General features: G+C 45.8%; 1 protein-coding gene across 1 annotated transcript in view; it reads left to right on the top strand.

Moving 5' to 3' along the window:
• The window catches only part of CLSTN2 (calsyntenin 2), a 755598-nt gene that overhangs the window by 564569 nt on the left and 168810 nt on the right, over nucleotides 1–22219 (top strand). The window contains exons 3-5 of the mRNA XM_018049827.1: nucleotides 54–249; nucleotides 1611–1819; nucleotides 8258–8407. Coding sequence (XP_017905316.1) covers nucleotides 54–249; nucleotides 1611–1819; nucleotides 8258–8407 — 555 coding nt within the window. The remainder of the gene's footprint in view (nucleotides 1–53; nucleotides 250–1610; nucleotides 1820–8257; nucleotides 8408–22219) is intronic.

Here is a 22219-nt window from a genome sequence, read left to right as displayed (position 1 = left end):
GTGCAGTCTGGCTGTTCTTAAGACACTTGCTCTCTCCTTCTGTCCTCCTGCAGGAGAAATCTGTGCATTCAAGATACACGGCCAGGAGTTGCCCTTTGAGGCTGTGGTGCTCAACAAGACGTCTGGAGAAGGCCGGCTCCGTGCCAAGAGCCCCATCGACTGTGAGCTGCAGAAGGAGTACACGTTCATCATCCAGGCCTATGACTGTGGCACGGGGCCCCGGGAGACAGCCTGGAAGAAATCTCACAAGTGAGTGACCTGACGGAGCTCCCTGCCTCCCTCCCCATCTGCCTGTCTGTTTTGATACACATGCGTGTCACTCCTTGAAGCTCCAGCCTGCCAGACCAGTGGCTAGGTCCACAGGCCCCTGTAGGCATCAGCACGGGTCACTTTCTACCCCTGGAATACTCTACCCCTCTGCTTCACATGCAGACACCCCGATTTTACATCATACTATCAGGACTGAGGTCAGTTGTCACTTCCTCTAGGAAGCTTTCTATGATCCAACCTATCCCTGCAGAACTGGTTGGGACCTTTCCCTGGATTTCTGCCAGGCCATATGCTTCTGTCTGTCACAGTGTCCTTCATTTGGGTGTTATAGAGGGTGAAAGTGGTAGTCACTCAGTTGTGTCCAACTCTCTGCAACCCCGTGGACAGGCTCCTCTGTCCATAAAATTCTCCAGGCAAGAATACTGGAGTGCATTGCTATTTCATTCTCCAGGATATCTTCCTGACCCAGGGATCAAACCCTGGCCTCCTGCATTGCAGGCAGATTCTTTAACATCTGAGCCACCAAGGAAGCCTCATTTGGGTTATAACTCTCTCAAATTGAGTCAGAGTAAGAGTGGCTCAATACTTTGGCCACCTGATGCAAAGAACTGACTCATTGGAAAAGACCCTGATTCTGGGAAAGATTGAAGGCAGGAGGAGAAGGGGACAATAGGGGATGAGATGATTGGATAGCATCACCAACTTGATGAACACGAGTCTGAGCAAGGTATGGGAGTTGGTGATGGACAGGGAAGCCTGGCGTGCTACAGTCCATGGGGTCGCAAAGAGTCGGATGCGACTGAACTGAACTCAATTCTTACTGAGTGGGGTGTGAATAGACAAATGAGCTGGAGAGATGCAGGGATTCCTAACCTCCAGGATCTAATGCCTGGTGATCTGAGGTGGAGCTGATGTAATAATAATAGAAATAAAGTGCACAATAAATGTAATGTGATTGAATCATCCTGAAACCATCCCCTCCCCACCCCCAGTCCATGGAAAAACTATCTTCCATGAAATTGGTCCCTGGTGCCAAAAAGCTTGGGGACCACTGGGATTACAGAGGAAATGTGTTGCCTGAAGCTGGGTAACAAGGAAGGTTAAAAGAATCTGGGTGGGGGTATCTCTCTGGGGTGAATTCATCTCAAAGGATTGGGGCAGGACAGGCAGAGGCATCTCAATGGAGGCGAGGACAGGGCCGTCAGACAACAGCCACCCCAATTGTCCTGATTTCTCCACTCTCTTAGCCTTGGGACCTGAGTCATTGCCCTTGGGAAGTGCAGAAGTCTGGTGCAATTCTTTCATTACTGGCATCTCTTCCCTCTTGTGTGTTGTCCTAGGGCCGTGGTCCATATCCAGGTGAAGGACGTCAATGAGTTTGCTCCCACCTTCAAAGAGCCAGCCTACAAGGCTATCGTGACGGAGGGCAAGATCTATGACAGCATCCTGCAAGTGGAGGCCATCGACGAAGACTGCTCCCCCCAGTACAGCCAGATTTGCAACTATGAAATCGTCACAACTGATGTGCCTTTTGCCATCGACAGGAATGGTGAGTGTCCTTAGAGGACCCTAGTGGATGGGAGCAGGGAACAGCTCCACCCCCCACCCCTCTGAAAGGCCAAGTTCTGGCTCTGAATGTACTTGGCCAGATGATGCCTCCCTGCCACCCCTGATCTAGGCTCTGTACCCAGTACTTGGGTACATTCCCTGCACTAGAAGGGATGACAGCCACATCTTAGTTTTCTATATAACAAACTGTAACATCACTTCTGCACCAAAACAGTTGGCTCCCAAATAGACGCTAAAAAAACAGGTGGAGATTTTGGAAACACCTTCTAAGCTGTAGATTTTCTAATCTATAGGAATCGTTAAAGCTCTTGCCAATTTTGTTTGGTTTTTGTTTTGTTTTTTAATTTTTATTATAGTTGCTTTATGATGTTGCGTTAGTCTCTGCTGTACAGCAAAGTGAATCCCCTGCCCATGTACATACATCCCCTCTTTTTTAGATTTCCTTCCCATTTAGGTCAGAGCGTTGAGCAGAGCTCCCTGTGCTATACAGCAGGCTCTCATTAATTACCTGTTTTATACATAGTAGTGTATATATATCAATCCCAATCTCCCAGTATATCCCACCCTCCCTTCCCCTCTTGGTATCCATACATTTGTTCTCTGCATTTGTGCCTCTATTTCTGCTTTGCAAATAGTTTATCTGTGTCATTTTTCTAGGTTCCACATATATGAATTAATATGCAGTATTTGTTTTTCTCTTTCTGACTTACTTCACTCTGTATAACAGTCTCTAGGTCCATCCGTGTCTTTGCAAACAGCGCAGTTCTGTCACTTTTGTGGTTGAGTAATATTCCATCGTATATAGTGCCACATCATCTATATCCATTCTTGCCAATGTTTTTTTTACAATTTCCACCCTAGTTGGAATGAGGAATGAAAGACCCGTCCCACTATACCCCAATCTCAAACTAAACTTAGAAAGCCATTTGAATATTTCCCCATCAGCATTATTTTAAAAACTCATTCCAGTATAAACACCATAAGCAGAGGCCCAGGCAGCTCAGCCTACTTCAACTCTCAATAATTTGATGTTAATCAAATTATAATTATTTGCCAACTACATTGTTTCATTATTAGCACGAGTGTGTGGTTATATGTATATTATCCTCATTTTATTTCAAACAGGATTTAACTGCTCAAAGATGTAAACTTTGTATAACCTGAGGTTCATCCACTCCGTCAGTGTTTATTAAGCGCCAGGCATAGTCTGGAAACTGGGAATAAAGAGAGAAGGGAAGTCATAGCATAAGCAGGCCTGCTCACATGGAACTTACCATCTAGCAAAAAAATAAACAAAAAAAACAACTAGAAAGGCAGCATCAGGGATGAAGGTGGTGCACAAAGCTTGCCCTGAACCAGACCCAGGGGTAGGCAGTGACTTAGCCCTGAGCCTCCTGGTAGCCAGTGCCTAGAGGGAAATACCATCACCTGCTTGCAAATCTTCAGCGCTTCCCAGGCTTCCTGATGTTGAGACCAGGGAGAAACATACCCTGTAACAGAGTGCTCTGCATCCTGGGAACTGTTACAGGTTCCCTCATCCTTGGCATCCTGGGATTTATCATCTGTCTCAAAAGATGAAACCAATATTCATAAAGCAGATAACGTGATAATAGAGACGTTTCCTTATAAGATGTTCAAAAACATGGCCAGTGTCCATCACACACCTGGGCATCACTCACTAGAGGTTAATTCTGTGGGACACAAAATCAGTGCATGAGAAAGTGAAGGAGAAAATACTGTACTGTAATTAAAGTTTGGCTCAGGTTTAAGAAGCAGGTAATTTCATTTGTAGAGCCTGCCAGAACTGCTCTGGATAGCTTTTCCTACAAGGCCCTGTGGCGTAGCTGATCTGTCCCCACCACACACACACACAGGCACTCGCACCCCACTGTATAAAATATAGAGTAACGCTTTGTATTTTTCTGGTCTCCTGTGGTCAGCTGTGCAGTCTATGACTCTGAGAGCTCTGGAACTGGGGGAGTGACGAGTCCTTGCTATAGAGCTGGACTGGATGGGAGGAGGACATCCAGAATGAGTGGTCAAGCTGCCCTTGGCCTCCTGCCTTAGTTCTGGAGAGCCGCAGCCCTGGGAGAGAGGAGATGCTAATTCCTTTATCAGAGGGTAAACTGCCCCAGCCACGAAGATAATTACTCACCTTGATGAGCCATTTCACTAACATATGCCAATTTATTTCCCTGGCTGTCTCATTAAAAGTGAGTAATGGTCCTTCGCCAGGCCTCTGCCTCCAACGTTGGTTTACAGCCTGAGATGTAGAGGAAAGCGGGCACTCCCAGGGATTGTGGGCCCTTGACGGCAAGGTTTACAAAAGCAGTTCTCCAGTAATGAAGGCAGGACCTCAGGGCAGACGGAGAAGCAGCTCCCATTCTAATGAGCTTTCCAGTTGGCCCTTATCCATCATTTCTCCCAGCGACCTTCCCAGCTCCTTGAAGAAGTTCTTCACATGCACATTAGAAAAAGTACTGCTGAGTTGGGGTCCACTCATTCAGGCCCCAGGACTCTAGGGAGATGGTTCTGGGGCCCTCCCACCTGCCAGACTCTTTGCTTGTGGGGGAAAGGGAAACAAGGCGTCAGGGAGGACAGATGACATTACATGGAAGTGATTTGACCAGTCTGAACGCAAGAATCAACCTCTTCCACCCAGGGGTCCTCGGCCTCCCTTCCCTTGAACTCCTCCCCTGAGAGATCATGGCAGTAGCAGTGAGGCCTCGAGGAGAGGCAGTGGCTGCGGATGGTGTTAACAGGGTACCCGGCATGGAGAGTGTTCCACTCCTGACACCATGACTATCAGATACTTGCCTGGGTGACTCGGACAAGAAGGTTAGTCACTCCCCATGGATTTTCAAGCTGAAATTATGAGCAGGTAACTAAGTTGGTGGCACTGCCACCTCTTGGGATATTCTGGATCCATTTCAGGTGGCTTCCGGGCCCCCTGTATCTTCTAGCACTTGACTAGTCTCCCTCAGATTGGTAGAGCCTCACTTTCTTGAACTGATGGAAAAACTGATTCCTAAAGAGTAAAGAGCTGGCAGAATGGGGACTGGAGCCAGGTCCCCTGAATGTTGATCCCAAAGCTTTTTCACCAGTGATATTATCACTGTCTTCAGTGATATTTGACGGGAATGTATGACAATGGTATTTAAGTTCAAAAATACCAAGGTTCGTCTCAATCCTCTGCCCACTGTGAGAGACAGGGGAAGAAGGAGATCCTTGATGAATTGAAAACTTGATATCAGATCTTCATTGTAAAATGGGAATTAAATACTGTGCCTGAGGGACTTCCCTGGTGGTCTAGTTGTTTAAAGAATCAGCCTTCCAGTGCCGGAGACACAGGTTCAATCCCTGATCAGGGAACTAAGATCCCACATGTTATGGGGCAGCTAATCCTGCATAGCGCAACTGGAGAAGCCCACATCAGCCACAAGGAGAGAAAGCCTGAGCACCACAGTGAAGACCCAGCGCAGCCGAAATAGACAAATAAACAAATACTGTGCCTGTGTGAGAGGGCGGATCTCACAAGGCATTCCTCAGACTATCGGCACAGAGCAAGCACTCAACCAACTTGGGGAGGACCGCGCAGGGAGGTGCGGGGCTCACCAGGACACCCGCCTCAACTCAGCAGGCTTTCGTACCTTTCAAGCGGTGGTTGGTTTCACACAGCCTCCGCTGAGCCCTCCACAGGCTGCCCTGGAGAGTCAGGGCCCTTGGCCACCTAAGAGTGAGGTGTGAGCCCAAGTCTGCTTATCTTCAAGTACGTGAACATACTTCCCTTTCACCTGAATAGAAGAGGAGGAACTGCACGCCCCTGGTGGGAAACTGGGCAGCCTAGAAAAGTATGAAGTCACTTTTGTAATCCCACGAAAGAGAACTACCACTGACATTCTGCCAGCACTTTTTCCATGAAGTTTTGAAACAAAAGTAAGGCCACACTTTCCCTTTTTTCACTTATCATTTAATTGCATGGATTTTCTCCATCCATAAAGCAGTTAGTAATTAATACTTTACTGTGAAAAGCAGTCCATCTAAGCAGAGATTCAGGCTTAGCTTGTCTCCTGACGATTGGGCATCCAGTTTCTTTATTCTTTTTCAATGTTTTAATAATAAATAATGCTTAGATGAACATATTTGTTGGTTTGCAATTTGTATCATTTTCCTGGAGGAAGTTTTTAGATGTGAAATTGCTTGGCCAAAAGGTATGAGCAGTTGCAAAATAACCAACCTGTGTAGCTTTCCAAAATGGCTGCCCCAGTTTAAATTCCGGCAGAAGGAGGGTGTAGGTCAGTGCGCTTGTCTCACTGAATCCACCGCCCCAGCTGAGTTTTCAAAAAATACTTTCGCTGTGACATGGTAGATACTGATAGTTCTTTGAGAGTTAGCTTCCCAGGTTCATTTGGAACAGAGAAATACGCACAGAGATCAGTGCTCACCTGGGGTAGCTGTGGACTCAGGTCTCCTGAGAAGATGCCACTAGGAGAAATCATTAACAAGTTGGGAGAATAGTAACAATTGTCACAAAAGCAAAAGGATGGCTTTTTGTGATCTTAAAAAAAAATTTTTTTAAAGTGTGACTTAGCCAAATACAACCCTTCCCCCACAACCATTGGCAACATTATTATACTCTCATGTTTATCTAATGCTCCAAATCCTATCCTCTGAAACCCATTCTCCCTTGTGTGAAACTGGTGGTGGTGGAGAAAGTGAGTTGGTTTCTCAGACAGTTTCATTAAGACTTCTTACTCAAGTGGAGCTGCGGTAAATTGAGCCAAATATTGCGGTCTTGAGTGTTTATTTTTCTGCCACAATCAATAGTGTTGGTCTGCTGAATGTCACACGGCCTGTAAACCCTGAGCCTTCCCCTTCTACAAGGTGTATCTTTTGAGAGCCATTTAACTTTAAAGAAAGAGAAAGTTAAAACATTTTGTTCAAAATTCAATTTGATGTTGCTGAAGCATATTCTCATGGTCCTATTACAGTGCTTCCACCTGGCAGAAGTACTCCCTTGTGATGGCTATAACCATGAACTAGTTTGTTAACAGAAGCCACAGAGAATATTACCAACCCCACACTGAGCCCTTTCACGCATGTGCAGGGCCCCAAGCTGAGACTGAAATAAATATATACCTGAGTCACACAGTCAGAAAGAACAGACTAGTAGTTGCCAAGGGGGAAAGGGTGTGGGGGAGGAAAGGACTGGGAGTTCAGGATGAGCAGATGCAAACCCGTACATGTAGGATAGATAAACAGCACAGTCCTAGTGTATAGCATGGGGAACTATATTCAATATCCTATGATAAGCCATAATGGAAAAGAGCATGCAAAAGAATATGTATGTATAACTAAGCCACTTTGCTGTACAGCAGAAATTAACACAACATTGCAAGTCAACTATACTTTAATAATTTTTTTTAAATTCAACAAAGTTACACAGAAATTGTGTACCTGAGTCAGTGATTCCATGTTTGTGTATTTGCTTGTTGATTTGCTTTTTAATTTTCATCTTCTTGATTTTGCGTCTAGCAAAGGATGATGATATCATTTGAGTTCTAATTTGCTGTCAACTCTAATTTTCATTGGAAAAGAAAAGCCAGAATGAAATTATTCTTCTGAAAGAAAGACTTTAATCTCTGGGAATTAAACAGTTAAAAGAATTAAATGCACATCAGGCCTTGATTCATTTTTGAAACCAAAATTGTATTTCAGCAAAAATAGTCAAATAAAAGTTTGCTCATTAATTGTCAAATATTTCTGAACCATTGTATCTAACCCATGGGAACAAAAACACACAAATGGCTCAGAAACAATATCTGATCTCTCTTGGAGAAGAAAAATGTCTTTGCCACCAGGGCAAGGAATCTATTATTCTGTGTAGCTTTCAGAAGAGAGGTCACACGTCTTCTCTTATTGATTTTACTTCCTATTTGGTAGCAAAATAATGTGAGAAGAGGCAGCGCATATTCCTGGCAAAGAGCCCAGATGTTAAAAAATAAATACATGTTGAGAAGTTCCTGAATTCCATCTTTTTCCCAGAGATTTCCTGTAACGTGAGCACACGACACCCTGTAATCAGGGACATAGCCATGTGGGCGCAGTTTAGGGTGGTATTCTGACAACCCCATACTTAATACAACCAGCTGGGTTCCAGATGTGTGCACAGAATTCCCTGCCAGTTCTGTCCCACAGCTGGAGTGGCTCCAGCCAGCAGTTCCTAGGACTCTGCCACTAAGGCTCAAGCAGGCCACATGTGGAAGCCACGCTCCCTACGTGCCCTGGCTTTTATAAAGAGATAGGAAAAGGGGACATTTTATTCTGGTGAAGGCTGGAGGAGGGCAGAAGGGATTTTGAAGAACTGCAACGTGATTCACTTGATCTGAAATTATTTTCAATGTCTCTGTGTCCTCAGGCAACGTCAGAAACACGGAGAAGCTGAGCTATGACAAGCAGCACCAGTATGAGATCCTAGTAACCGCCTATGACTGTGGACAGAAGCCCGCAGCACAGGACACCCTGGTGCAGGTGGACGTCAAGCCAGTTTGCAAGCCTGGCTGGCAAGGTGGGCCTGCTCTTGTCAGTCTTGTCGGCTGAAGGCAGCTTTGCCGTGTGTCTCGGAGGGGCTGCACCTGCCTTCTGATCATCACAGTGTATCACTAGAGGAGTTTGTAAAGCATAGGCACTCTGCTGTGAGAAATGGAGTAGCCTATTTGTTCTCACAAATCCTGGGTGATATATTACCCACATTGTACAGCTCAGAATGTCCAGGCAACTCGTCTAACTCATGTGCCCAGTTTGTCCAGGGTGCCCTTTCTCAAGTCTTATGACATCTTCCAATCAATAGTAATTATCCCACAGTGCTCAGGAGAAAGTGCTGGAAAGCCTACACGCTGCTAGTGCATTTCAAGTTTTGATCATCGCTCAGCACCCGGGGAAGGTTGTGTGTTCCTTGGCCTTGCACGGAGGGCATACAGGCAGAGGTTGGAGAGCCAGAATACAGCCTCTGCGTTAGCAGGTTTCTAAACATTCAGAAAACGAAGATCATAGCATCCGGTCCCATCACTTCATGGCAAATAGATGGGGAAACAGTGGAAACAGTGTCAGACTTTATTTTTTGGGGCTCCAAAATCACTGCAGATGGTGATTGCAGCCATGAAATTAAAAAACGCTTACTCCTTGGATGAAAGGTTACGAGCAACCTAGATAGTATGTTCAAAAGCAGAGACATTACTTTGCCAACTAAAGTCTGTCTAGTCAAGGCTATGGTTTTTCCTGTGGTCGTGTGTGGATGTGAGAGTTGGACTGTGAAGAAGGCTGAGCACTGAAGAATTGAGGCTTTTGACTGTGGTGTTGGAGAAGACTCTTGAGAGTCCCTTGGACTGCAAGGAGATCCAACCACTCCATTCTGAAGGAGATCGGCCCTGGAATTTCTTTGGAAGGAATGATGCTAAAGCTGAAACTCCAACACTTTGGCCACCTCATGTGAAGAGTTGACTCATTGGAAAAGACTCTGATGCTGGGAGAGATTGGGGGCAGGAGGAGAAGGGGACGACAGAGGATGAGATGGCTGGATGGCATCACTGACTCGATGGACGTGAGTCTGAGTGAACTCTAGGAGTTAGTGATGGACAGGGAGGCCTGGCGTGCTGTGATTCATGGGGTCACAGAGTCGGACACAACTGAGCGACTGAACTGAACTGAACTGAAACTATTGGCTCTGGCAGTGGAGACACAATGGCCTTAGATGGATGTGGATTTTTGTTTACCTCTTTTAGGATGCAAAGATAGAAGGTTCAGCTTACTCTTAGGTGATGGAGATATAGCAATGAACTAAGGAGAAATAAGGATGGGAAGGCCAGTGCAGAGAAGGCGCTCACAGAGGACTGAACAGTGTATGGAGTAACAAGAGTTCTAGTGGTAACATCAGTAGTTCAACTGCCTGGACAGGGATGCTGGAGTCATCTCTGTGCTGCCATTTGGTTGCTGCTGCTGCTGCAGCTTCTGCTTGCTGATAACTCATGGTGTTCCATGGACTTCTCTGCCTTTGTCTGTTGCCTTCCCTTCATATGTCTTTAAAGTCCCTGTTACATACTACCTCTTTCTCTATCTATGTTCTCCGTATCTTTCATTGTTCAGCTTCCCGGTCCCATCAGTTAGTCAGTTCAGTCACTCAGTCGTGTCTGACTCTTTGCAGCCCCATGGACTGCAGCATGCCAGCCTTCCCTGTCCATCACCATCTCCCAGAGCTTACTCAAACATCACTGTCCATCGAGCCAGTGATGCCATCCAACCATCTCATCCTCTGTCAGCCCCTTCTCCTCCCACTTTCAATCTTTCCCAGCATCGGGTCTTTTGCAATGAGTCAGTTCTTCACATCAGGTGGCCAGAGTATTGGAGTTTCAGCTTCATTATCAGTTGTTCCAATGAATACTGAGGACTGATCTCCTTTAGGATGGACTGGTTGGATCTCCTTGCAGTCAGAGGGACACTCAAGAGTCTTCTCCAACACCACAGTTCAAAAGCATCAGTTCTTCTGTGCGCAGCTTTCTTTAGAGTCCAACTCTCACATACATATATGACTACTGGAAAAACCATAGCTTTGACTAGACGGACTTTTGTCAGTAAAGTAATAGCTCTGCATTTTAATATGCTATCTAGGTTTCTCATAGCTTCTCTTCCAAGGAGCAAGTGCCTTTTAATTTCATGGCTGCAGTCACCATCTGCAGTGATTTTGGAGCCCAAGAATATAACGTATCTCACTGTTTCCATTATTTCCCCATCTACTTGCCATGGAGTGATGGGACCGGATGCCATGATCTTAGTTTCTGAATGTTGAGTTTTAAGCCAACTTTTTCACTCTCCTCCTTCACTTTCATCAAGAGGCTCCTTAGAAGAAGCAAAAAAGAGGTTCTTTAGTTCCTCTTCACTTTCTGCCATAAGGGTAGTGTCATCTGCATATCTAAAGTTATTGATATTTCTCCAAGCAATCTTTATTCCAGCTTGTGCTTCATCCAGCCTGGCATTTCACTGATATACTCTGCATATAAGTGAATTAAGCAGAGTGACAATATACAGCCTTGACGTACTCCTTTCCCAATTTGGAACCAATCTGTTGTTCCATGTCCAGTTCTAACTGTTGCTTCTTGACCTGCATACAGATTTCTCAGGAGTCAGGTGAGGTGGTCTGGTATTCCCATCTCTTTAAGAATTTTTCATAGTTTTTTGTGAAAGGCTTTGGTGTAGTCAATAAAGCAGAAATAGATGTTTTTCTGGAATTTTCTTGCTTTTTTGATGATCCAAGGGATGTTGGCAATTTGATCTCTGGTTCCTCTGCCTTTTTGAAATCCAGCTTGAACATCAAGAAGTTCACGGTTCATGTACTATGGAAGCCTGGCTTGGAGAATTTTGAGCATTACTTTACTAGTGTGTGAGATGAGTGCAATTGTGCATTAATCTGAGCATTCTTTGGCATTGCCTTTCTTTGGGATTGGAATGAAAACTGACTTTTTCCAGTCCTGTGGCCACTGCTGTGTTTTCCATATTTTCTGGCATATTGACTGCAGCACTTTAACAACATCATCTCTTAGGATTTGAAATAGCTCAACTGGAATTCCATCACCTCCTCTAGTTTTGTTCATAGTGATGCTGTCTAAGGCCCACTTGACTTCACATTCCAGGATGTCTGGCTCTAGGTGAGTGATCACACCATCATGGTTACCTGGGTCATGAAGATCTTTTTTGTACAGTTCTATGTATTCTTGCCTCCTTTCCTTAACATCTTCTGTTTCTGTTAGATCTGTACCATTTCTGTCCTTTATTGTGCCCATCTTTGCATGAAATGTTCCCTTGATATCTCTAATTTTCTTGAAGAGATCTCTAGTCTTTCCCATTCTATTATTTTCCTCTATTGCTTTGCACTGATCACTGAGGAAGGCTTTCTTATCTCTTATTGCTATTCTTTGGAACTCTGCATTCAAATGGATATATCTTTCCTTTCCTCCTTTGCATTTAGCTTCTCTTCTTTTCTCAGCCATTTGTAAGGCCTTCTCAAACAACCATTTTGCCTTTTTGAATTTCTTTTTCTTGGAGATGGTATTGATCACTGCCTCCTGTACAATGTCATGAACCTCTGTCCCTAGTTCTTCAGGCACACAGTCTATCAGATCTAATCCGTTGAATCTATTTGTCACTTCCACTCTGTAATCCTAAGAGATTTGATTTAGGTCATACCTGAATGGTCTAGTGGTTTTCCCTACTTTCTTCAATTTAAGTCTGAATTTTGCAATAAGGAGTTCATGATCTGAGCCACAGTCACTATTCTATCCGCAGTAGATAGGATACTGAAAGATGAACTCCCCAGGTTAGTAGGTGCCCAATATGCTATGGGAGATCAGTGGAGAAATAACTCCTGAAAGAATGGAGACAGAGCCAAAGCAAAAACAACATCCAGTTGTGGATGTGAAGGGTGATGGAAGTAATGTCTAATGCTGTAAAGAGCAGTACTGCATAGGAATCTGGAATGTTAGGTCTGTGAATCAAGGCAAATTGGAAGTGGTCAAACAGGAGATGGCAAGAGTGAACATCAACATTTTAGGAAACAGTGAACTAAAATGGACTGGAATGGGTGAATTGAACTAGATGACCATTATACCTACTACTGTGGGCAAGAATCCCTTAGAAGAAATGGAGTAGCCTTCATAGTCAACAAAAGAATCCAAAATGCAGTACTTGGATGCAGTTTCAAAAATGACAAAATGATCTCTTCATTTCCAAGGCAAACTATTCAATATCACAGTAATCTAAGTCTATGCCCCAGCCAGTAATACTGAAGAAGCTGAAGTCCAACGGTTCTATGAAGACCTATAAGACCTTCTAGAACTAACACCCAAAACAGATGTCCTTTGTCCTTTTCATTATAGGGGACTGGAATGCAAAAGTAGGAAGTCAAGAGATAACCTGGAGTAACAGACAAACTTGGCCTTGGCATACAAAACAAAGCAGGTCAAAGGTTAATAGAGTTTTTCCAAGAGAATGCACTAGTCCCATCACTTCATGGCAAATTGATGGGGGAAAATGGAAACAGTGGCAGATTTTATTTTCTTATGCTACAAAATCACTAAGGACAGTGCCTGCAGCCATGAAATTAAAAGATGCTTGCTCCTTGGTAGAAAAGTTATGACAAACCTAGACAACACATTATAAAGCACTTTGCCAGCAAAGATTCATGTAGTCAAACTATGGTTTTTCCAGTAATCATGTGTGGATGTGAAAGTTGGACCATAAAGAAGGCTGAGCACTGAAGAATTGATGCTTTTGAACTGTGGTGCTAGAGAAGACTCTGAAAGTCCCTTGGACTCCAAGTAGATCAAACCAGTCAATCCTAAAGGACGGCAACCATGAATATTCATTGGAAGGACTAATGCTGAAACTGAAGCTCCAATCCTTTGGCCACCTGATGCGAAGAGCCGACTTGCTGGGAAAGACCCTGATGCTGGGAAAGATTGAGGGCAAGAGGAGAAGGGGACAACAGAGGATGAGATGGTTGGATGGTATCACTGACTCAGTAGACATGAGTTTGAGCAAGCTCTGGCAGATGATGAAGGACAGAGAAGTCTGGTGTGCTGCAGTCCATGGGGTCGCAAAGAGTCAGACATGACCTGGTAACTGAACAACAGCAGAAAGGGTGTGATTAGCTGTGTTTTTCATTCATGTCCCTATCAGGCAGGCTGATGCCAGACCACTGGTCAGACTTTGAATGGCTGCCTTTTAGTCAGGCATTCAGTCCTAATCCAGTTCAGCTGCCCAGACTGGCAGGACCTCAGATTGTCCCCTGCACAACTTTGTCTCCCTTAATCTTGAAGCTAGAAAGATGGGAGGGGTAATTAAATCCACCCTTGGAGAAAGCCAGAATCATTAGCTCTTGAACAAAGTTTGTTGTTGTTTAGTCACTCACTTGTGTCTGACTCTTTTGCGAGCCCACAGACTGTAGCCCCAGAGAAGGCAATGGCACCCCACTCCAGTACTCTTGCCTGGAAAATCCCCTGGGCAGAGGAGCCTGGTAGGCTGCAGTCCATGGGGTCGCAAAGAGTCAGACACGATGGAGCAACTTCACTTTCAATTTTCACTTTCATGCATTGGAGAAGGCAATGGCAACCCACTCCAGTGTTCTTGCCTGGAGAATCCCAGGGACGGGGGAGCCTGGTGGGCTGCCGTCTATGGGGTCGCACAGAGTCAGACACGACTGAAGCGACTTAGCAGCAGCAGCAGACTGTTGCCCACCAGGCTCTTCTGTCTGTAGGGCTTCCCAGGCAAGAATACTGGATTTGGTGGCCATTTCCTTCTCCAGGGGGTCTTTCCGACCCAGAGATTGACCCCCCACGTCTCCTGCTTTGGCAGGCGGATTCTTTGCCACTGAGCCCCAAGGGCAGCCTTTTTGAACAAAGTGAAAAAGATGAAATGCTGAGTAAGAGGAGACACAGTTGAGATATATGAGATGTAAAGAGCACGGTGGGTCATCTCAGTGTCCATCTAGTTAGGATCAAGCCAGAGGCAGAGAAAAGAGTACAAACCAGAGGGGGAAACTGTGTTCCCAACCTCGGGAGGCCTGAGCTCTGGTTGAGTGTAATTCACTAGACCATTAGGATCCTGAGGACAGGATTCTGTCGCTCCTGTTCACAGTAGAATTTCTCAGGTTGAACACATGTCTGGCCCCAGTGGTAGGTGCTCAAGAAATAGGCCTTGAATGAATGAATGAGTGAATGGAAAGCTATTTGAGTAAAGAATTTGCCTTGTTTTGTTTTGACATGTAATAACTGGCCCCAGTGAAAGTCTTGCTTTTGAAAAGAAAGCCTAGAGAGAATATAAAAGCTTTCTAAGCCTGGACCACGTTCCCAATGGGATTTTAAGAGAGGAAAGCAAAACCCAAAGCCATATCTGGAGAATGATCCCAATCTGTTTTGTCTTTGATAAATGAGATACCTATAGATTTGGAATCACATTTTTGTACTTAAATTTAAATGTAATTTCCAAACAGAGTTTGTACTTATTTCAGTGTTCAATGTATGCAAAGTAAAACATGTTGATAATGTTTGTTCTGTATATGAAAAATGCGTGGGGCCCCTACCTTGGGGCACAAAGCTATTTTCCACTCTTGACAACAAGGCCAAGAAGGCAAGGATGCCGTCCATTTGTTGGTGTGTCTGCAGCGCCCAGCACAGGGCCAGGCACAAGGCAGGTGATTGGCAAGTGTTGAGCGGATGAATGAATGATGGAAAATGTGACTTTGTGTGGAACAAAGACAAGAAGGAAGCAGCACCTCCCTGTATCACTTCACCATGCCAGGCAAAGTGATATAAACAGGTGTAACATTAGGACCAATGACCTGATGATGGCTCCCTGCCTGAGTCTGCCAGCTGTGGGTGGCTGATGATGATTCTGCATCATTCCCCTCTTCCCTCAAGCTTACTTGCTGTAGACAGCATTTAGTCTGTCTCCCCAGCCATCACCCCAGCAGGCTAACAGATCACAGATAGGCGCTCCTGGTTCTCTGATATGTGTGGCAGTGGTCAAAGTCAAAATGCTTTCCTGGAATTCCTAAACCAGTTCCCAGACCGAGAGCAGAATCTTCCCTCCTTCTACCGTACTGGCCCACTTTACTCCTCCATGGGGGCAAACTCCACCCTCCACTTGGGGCCAGTTCTCTCTTCTACTGGCTAGGACTGACTGGGAACTGGAAGTGCTCCTTTCTCCAGGGAAGAGCATCACCACTAGTCCCAGATATGTCTCCTGTCTAGCCCCTTCTCCCAGCTTTGTAGAGCAAACTGGAGTGAGCCATGTTTTACTGGGTTGGTTTTGTTTTGTTTTACTGATCACAGATGAAGCAGGCTATCCCTCACTGGGGGAGGCCTTCAGTTCCTAGGGGGAGGGCTGACTCTTCCTGAAGCAGATGTAAGGGTGAAGGCTGCACTGTAGGAGGCTATTCAGGGCACAGTGGGCAGTATCAGGAAGCCAGTCTGGCTTGTGGAGTGGGTAGGGACTAGGGAGAAATGGGGAGTGAGTTTGGAGAGATCAGGCGAAGGGGAGGGTTGACAGTCAAGATTTTGGATGCCAGGATGAGGAGCTGCGATGATCCCCAAGCCCCTGGGGCCCAGTTCTGAGTGAGGTATCTGCAGATATGTGCCAGGTGTAACTGCTCAGTAGAACAGGCTCCTCCCTGAACTGGCTTCTGGCAAGCAGCAAGAGCCACCAAGCAAACACAGTTTCAGTTCAGTTCAGTCACTCAGTCGTGTCCAACTCTTTGCGACGCCATGAATCGCAGCATGCCAGGGCTCCCTGTCCATCACCAACTCCCGGAGTTCACTCAGACTCACGTCCATCGAGTCAGTGATGCCATCCAGCCATCTCATCCTCTGTCGTCCCCATCTCCTCCTGCCCCCAATCCCTCCCAGCATCAGAGTCTTTTCCAATAAGTCAACTTTTTGCATGAGGTGGCCAAAGTACTGGAGTTTCAGCTTTAGCATCATTCTTTACAGAGAAATCCCAGGGCTGATCTCCTTCAGAATGGACTGGTTGGATCTCCTTGCAGTCCAAGGGACCCTCAAGAATCTTCTCCAACACAACAGTTCAAAAGCATCAATTCTTCGGCGCTCAGCCTTCTACACAGTCCAACTCTCACATCCATACATGACCACAGGAAAAACCATAGCCTTGACTAGACGGACCTTAGTCGGCAAAGTAATGTCTCTGCTTTTCAATATGCTGTCTAGGTTGATAACAGCTTTCCTTCCAAGGAGTAAGCGTCTTTTAATTTCATGGCTGCAATCACCATCTGCAGTGAGTTTGGAGCCCCCAAAAATAAAGTCTGACACTGTTTCCACTGTTTCCCTATCTATTTCCCATGAAGTGATGGGACCAGATGCCATGATCTTTGTTTTCTGAATGTTGAGCTTTAAGCCAACTTTTTCACTCTCCTCTTTCACTCTCATCAAGAGGCTTTTTAGTTCCTCTTCACTTTCTGCCATAAGGGTGGTGTCATCTGCGTATCTGAAGTAATTGATATTTCTCGCGGCAATCTTGATTCCAGCTTGTGTTTCTTCCAGTCCAGCGTTTCTCATGATGTACTCTGCATAGAAGTTAAATAAGCAGGATGACAATATACAACCTTGACGTACTCCTTTTCCTATTTGGAACAAGTCTGTTGTTCCATGTCCAGTTCTAACTGTTGCTTCCTGACCTGCATACAGATTTCTCAAGAGGCAGGTCAGGTGGTCTGGTATTCCCATTTCTCTCAGAATTTTCCACAGTTTCTTGTGATCCACACAGTCTAAGGCTTTGGCATAGTCAATAAAGCAGAAATAGATGTTTTTCTGGAACTCTCTTGCTTTTTCCATGATCCAGCAGATGTTGGCAATGTGATCTCTGGTTCCTCTGCCTTTTCTAAAACCAGCTTGAACATCAGGAAGTTCACATTTCACGTATTGCTGAAGCCAGGCTTGGAGAATTCTGAGCATTACTTTACTAGCATGTGAGATGAGTGCAATTGTGTGGTAGTTAGAGCATTCTTTGGCATTGCCTTTCTTTGGGATTGGAATGAAAACTGACCTTTTCCAGTCCTGCGGCCACTGCTGAGTTTTCCAAATGTGCTGGCATATTGAGTGCAGCACTTTCACAGCATCATCCTTCAGGATTTGAAATAGCTCAACTGGAATGCCATCACCTCCACTAGCTTTGTTCGTAGTCATGCTTTCTAAGGCCCACTTGACTTCACATTCCAGGATGTCTGGCTCTAGATGAGTGATCACACCATGGTGATTCTCTTGGTCGTGAAGATCTTTTTTGTACAGTTCTGTGTATTCTTGCCACGTCTTCTTAATATCTGTTGCTTCTGTTAGGTCCATACCATTTCTGTCCTTTACTGAGCCCATCTTTGCATGAAATGTTCCCTTGGTATCTCTAATTTTCTTGAAGAGATCTCTAGTCTTTCCCATTCTGTTCTTTTCCTCTATTTCTTTGCATTGATCACTGAAGAAGGCTTTCTTATCTCTTGCTATTCTGTGGAATTCTGCATTCAGATGCTTATATCTTTCTTTTTCTCATTTGCTTTTTGCTTCTCTTCCTTTCACAGCTATTTTTATTTGGCACTTCAAATTCTTATACCTGTTCTAAGTCATTTCCCTCCAGGCAGGAGGGGATTACAGCATAGTGAAAGCAATCCATCATGCTCAGAGCCCTCTGTCTCCTCTGGACCACTCTCTCCCAATCAGCCCTTGAAGCCTTGCTGTACTTAGCGTCTCCCCAGGAGCTATCCTGGGGAAGCCAGGGACCTGCTCACAGTTGAGCCCTCCCTTCCTCCCAGAGCCCAGTGATGCCCTAGGGCACTGGACCATTTATCCATCACCATAACCCCTTCTGGGAATGTAGTGCTGCAGCTTTCCCCAGGTGACGCTGGACTTACCCAGCTGTGTATGAAGGACCTCCCACCCCCGGCTTTGCTGCCACCTACCTTTTAGACTTTGGCTGAGGCATCATCTGCTTGGGCTACAGTATTCCATTCTCTGACTTTCTTCTGTGGGTGAATCTTGTCTTCCCAGAAATGATATGGGTTCTGTCTGTGGGACTTCCCACAGACACTCACTGGATTTTCCAGCCATCACCTAAATGTAAACTTGCTTACCACCATCACTCACCAGTGGCAGAGCAAGACTTATCAGAGGCTTAGTTGACAGCAAGGGAGGAAGGCTTGGCATCCGGAAATGACCCTAGGATACCAGGGGCATGTGTCTTGCTCTTTTTTGTCTTTTCTGCTGTATTCTGAGATTGTAATTCTGAAAAGCTGTCAGGGGTCAGCTCGCTCTGCAGGGATAGGTGGAGATTTGCCTGAGGTTGTGTTACTCGCATTTCTCAGCTACCCAGGGAAAAAGAGGGTCCTCGAAGCATCACTTAGACTAGTGCAGGTGGAAGGGAAAACTAAATCTCTGTGCTTTTTCCTGAGCTCTGAGAACACATAGGGGCCTGATAGCAGCTCTTATTCATAGAGATGAACAATTCTAATAGGAACCAGGAAAACAGTGTGCCTGCCACACGTACACTGTAGACGAGCTTGTGCCTTTCATGCCAAGCATCTGGACTTGTAGTCTTCTTAGGGTCTCTTTCCCTTCTGCCAAGCAGTTGTACATGCCTAGTCCTGAGGACTTCAGGAAGAATCTGCATCTATCCATGGGCCAGAGCACCCAGAGGACATAGTGCCCTCAGAGGCTCTCAGGGTGATGGGGGCAGTAACAGCAACGGACATTGAGAAGGTGCTGCTGACCTCCCCTATAGGAGCCAAAGACTGTGTCCTGAGGAGCATTTGCAGTTCAGTTGCTGGTTGAGGGTTTTGTCTGTTTAACTTCTACAGTATGTGATGGACTATCATCTCTTCCTTTTTACTGTTAATGATTTATTTATTTTGGGGCATGCTGGGTCTTCATTGCTGCGCAGAGGTTTTCTCTAGTTGTGGAGACTGGGGGGGCTACTGTTTGTTGCAGTGCTTGGGCTTCTCATTACAGTGGCTTCTCTTGTTGCAGAGCACAGGCTCTAGGGACGTGGACTTCGGTTGTCATGGCTTTCAGGCTCAGTTGCTCCACTGCATGTGGGATCTTCCTGGACCAGGGATCAAACCCACGTACCCTGCACTGGCAGGCAGATTCTTAACCACTAGGCCACCAGTGAAGCCCCGCATCCCTTCTCTATCTCTCCCTTTACTGTTCTTTGTAATCCCTTGGCCCATGTCTCTCTCTGTTTCAAGCCAAAAGTATCATCCACACAGCACTTACTTAGGACATTTTCCTTTTTATTGTTGCAAGTCAGATTTTGTATTTATTACTTGCTCCTGCCAGTTGAGACCCAAAGTTCAGTCTGTTACTGTCCCCTTTATGCAAAATTGTGGCTTTCCTGATGGCTCAGACAGTAAAGAATCTATCTGCCTGCCATGCAGGAGACTCAAGTTTAATCCCTGGGTTGGAAAGATCCCCTGGAGAAGGGAATGGCAACCGACTCCAGTATTCTTGCCTGGAGAATCCCATGGACAGAGGAGCCTGGCGGGCTGCAGTCCATGGGGTCACGAAGAGTCAGACACAACTGAGCAACTAACATTTTCATTTTTTCACTTTATGCAAAACAGCTCCCGTCTGAAGAGAACCGTTATACACTCCCCTTCTAAGCCTTCACCCTTTCTTCCCAGGCATGTTGCCAACCAGACATCCAGCCATTCTGTGTCTGAAGTTCCCACATCAAATCAGCTTTCCAGACTCCAGCCCCCACAAGAATTTGCCTGCTTCCTGCCTGAGCACCATCCCATGGCAGCCAATTACACCTCACCCAGTATCAGTTCACCCAGCGCTGGCAGTTCCTAGAGCTTCTCCCTCGGGCCCAATTCTGGCTCCTTTGACCTTCACAGTAAGCTGTCCTATCTAATACAGAAAGAAAAGGAGGTGCAACCATGTAATGGCCACCTCTTCTCTGTTCTTTTGGGATTGGCTAATTCTACAGGTGCGTCAAACTGTAGAGGTGTTTCTACCATTCCACAAATCAGGCTTTCGTTAGGAAGGAGATGGATGTCTTTTAGAGAAGTGCTTCTCACTTCTGAGTGTGCACATGAGCACCTGGGGCTGGGCACAATCCAGATTCTGACTCAGTAAGTCTAGGGTAGACCTGGATGCTCCTGGTCCATGGCTTTCGCTTGGACTCAGATGGTCAGGCAGAAAATATTACCAAACACCTAGAGGTTGTCTAAGATTTTTATGTTGAAAAGATAGCAGCCTGAAAGCTGTTGGATGAGACTAATTTTCCCTTCAGTTGAATTCAGTTCAGTCACTCAGTCATGTCCAACTCTTTGTGACCCCATGAATCGCAGTACGCCAGGCCTCCCTGTCCATTACCAACTCCCAGAATTCACCCACACTCATGTCCATAGAGTTGGTGATGCCATCCAGCCATCTCATCTTCTGTCGTCCCCTTCTCCTCCTGCCCCCAATCCCTCCCAGCATTAGGGTCTTTTCCAATGAGTCAACTCTTCACATGAGGTGGCCAAAGTTTTGGAGTTTTAGCTTCAGCATCAGTCCTTCCAGTGAACACCCAGGACTGATCTCCTTTAGGATGGACTGGTTGGATCTCCTTGTAGTCCAAGGGACTCTCAAGAGTATTCTCCAACACCACAGTTCAAAGGCATCAATTCTTCGGCGCTCAGCCTTCCTCACAGTCCAACTCTCACATCCATACATGTTATTTGCATTGTGAGACAGCTGAAATTGATACACACATGGCACAGTGGGAGATATTCTGGAATGAATTCAGTCCCCCTGTGTTGAAGGCCCATGGTGTGCTGAAGGCTGGGGACATAGAGGAAAGAGACCTACTAGGATTCATAGTATAGAAGGCAATAAGAGGTTCTGCTGGAGGGAGCACTGGGGACAAAAAGAAGAGGCACTTAACTTTGCAGAGGCCATGGGGGAGATGTACCTGGGGTAGATCTTGAAGGATAATAGTTTCAGCACAGAGAAGAGAGTGTTCAAGACTAGGGGTCAGGTGTCAGGAAGGTGGGGGAGAGCATGATATGGCCTGGGCATGGGGGAGAAGACTGGACAGGCCAGTGGGGACCAGATCCAGAGGGGGACCTCCTGTGTTACCCCAAGGGCAATGGGAAGCCTGGAGACTCCACTAGACATGATGAAGGGGATACTGAAGCAGAAGCACTGCTTGGCTGGCCATAGAGATGGTGGCTGGGATGCAGAAGTTGGGGCAGGGAGACCACCGGAAAAGATTATTATTCCTAAGTATACTAAGTGGAACACTTCTAGAAAAATATCTGAAGTCATGCCTTTATTCCAAAACCAATTCAAAGTACTGAGCAGCAAAGGAGGTTCGATTTTCAGGCAAATCCCATGAGACTCCATAGGCAGAGGGACAAGGCTGCCAGTCAGGCATGTCTAGGGTAGAAAAGATGCCTGCTAAGCCTTGTCAAGTATATATTCTGTCCCCTCTGCAGCTGTCCACTTCCCTGCCACCCTGCCATGTAGAAAAATACCTGGGTCCCAGGGGTCAGCTGGCTTCACCCTCTGCCTTGCAAAAGTCAGATCAGTTATTGATCAAGCATAGCAAAGAGCTGACTTAGATTTTACCAGTTGAGAGGCATTGATTTTGAATCATAAAATGATAAACTCACAAAGGTACCCAGATTTGCTGAGAGAAACAGAAATATATAGGGTTCGGAAGTTGGAGATGTGTCCATTGGAGGATTTATGGCGATGTCAGCCTTGTTGCAGGCTGATGCAAGAGGGCATTTCCAGAAAGACAGGAAAGGACAGCTCCTTGCCTTCTGTTCTCTCCTTCATTGTCC

This window comes from Capra hircus, chromosome 1 (genome assembly GCF_001704415.2).
Source record: "Capra hircus breed San Clemente chromosome 1, ASM170441v1, whole genome shotgun sequence".
Taxonomy (NCBI): domain Eukaryota; kingdom Metazoa; phylum Chordata; class Mammalia; order Artiodactyla; family Bovidae; genus Capra; species Capra hircus.
This window is presented reverse-complemented; position numbering and strand designations above follow the sequence as displayed.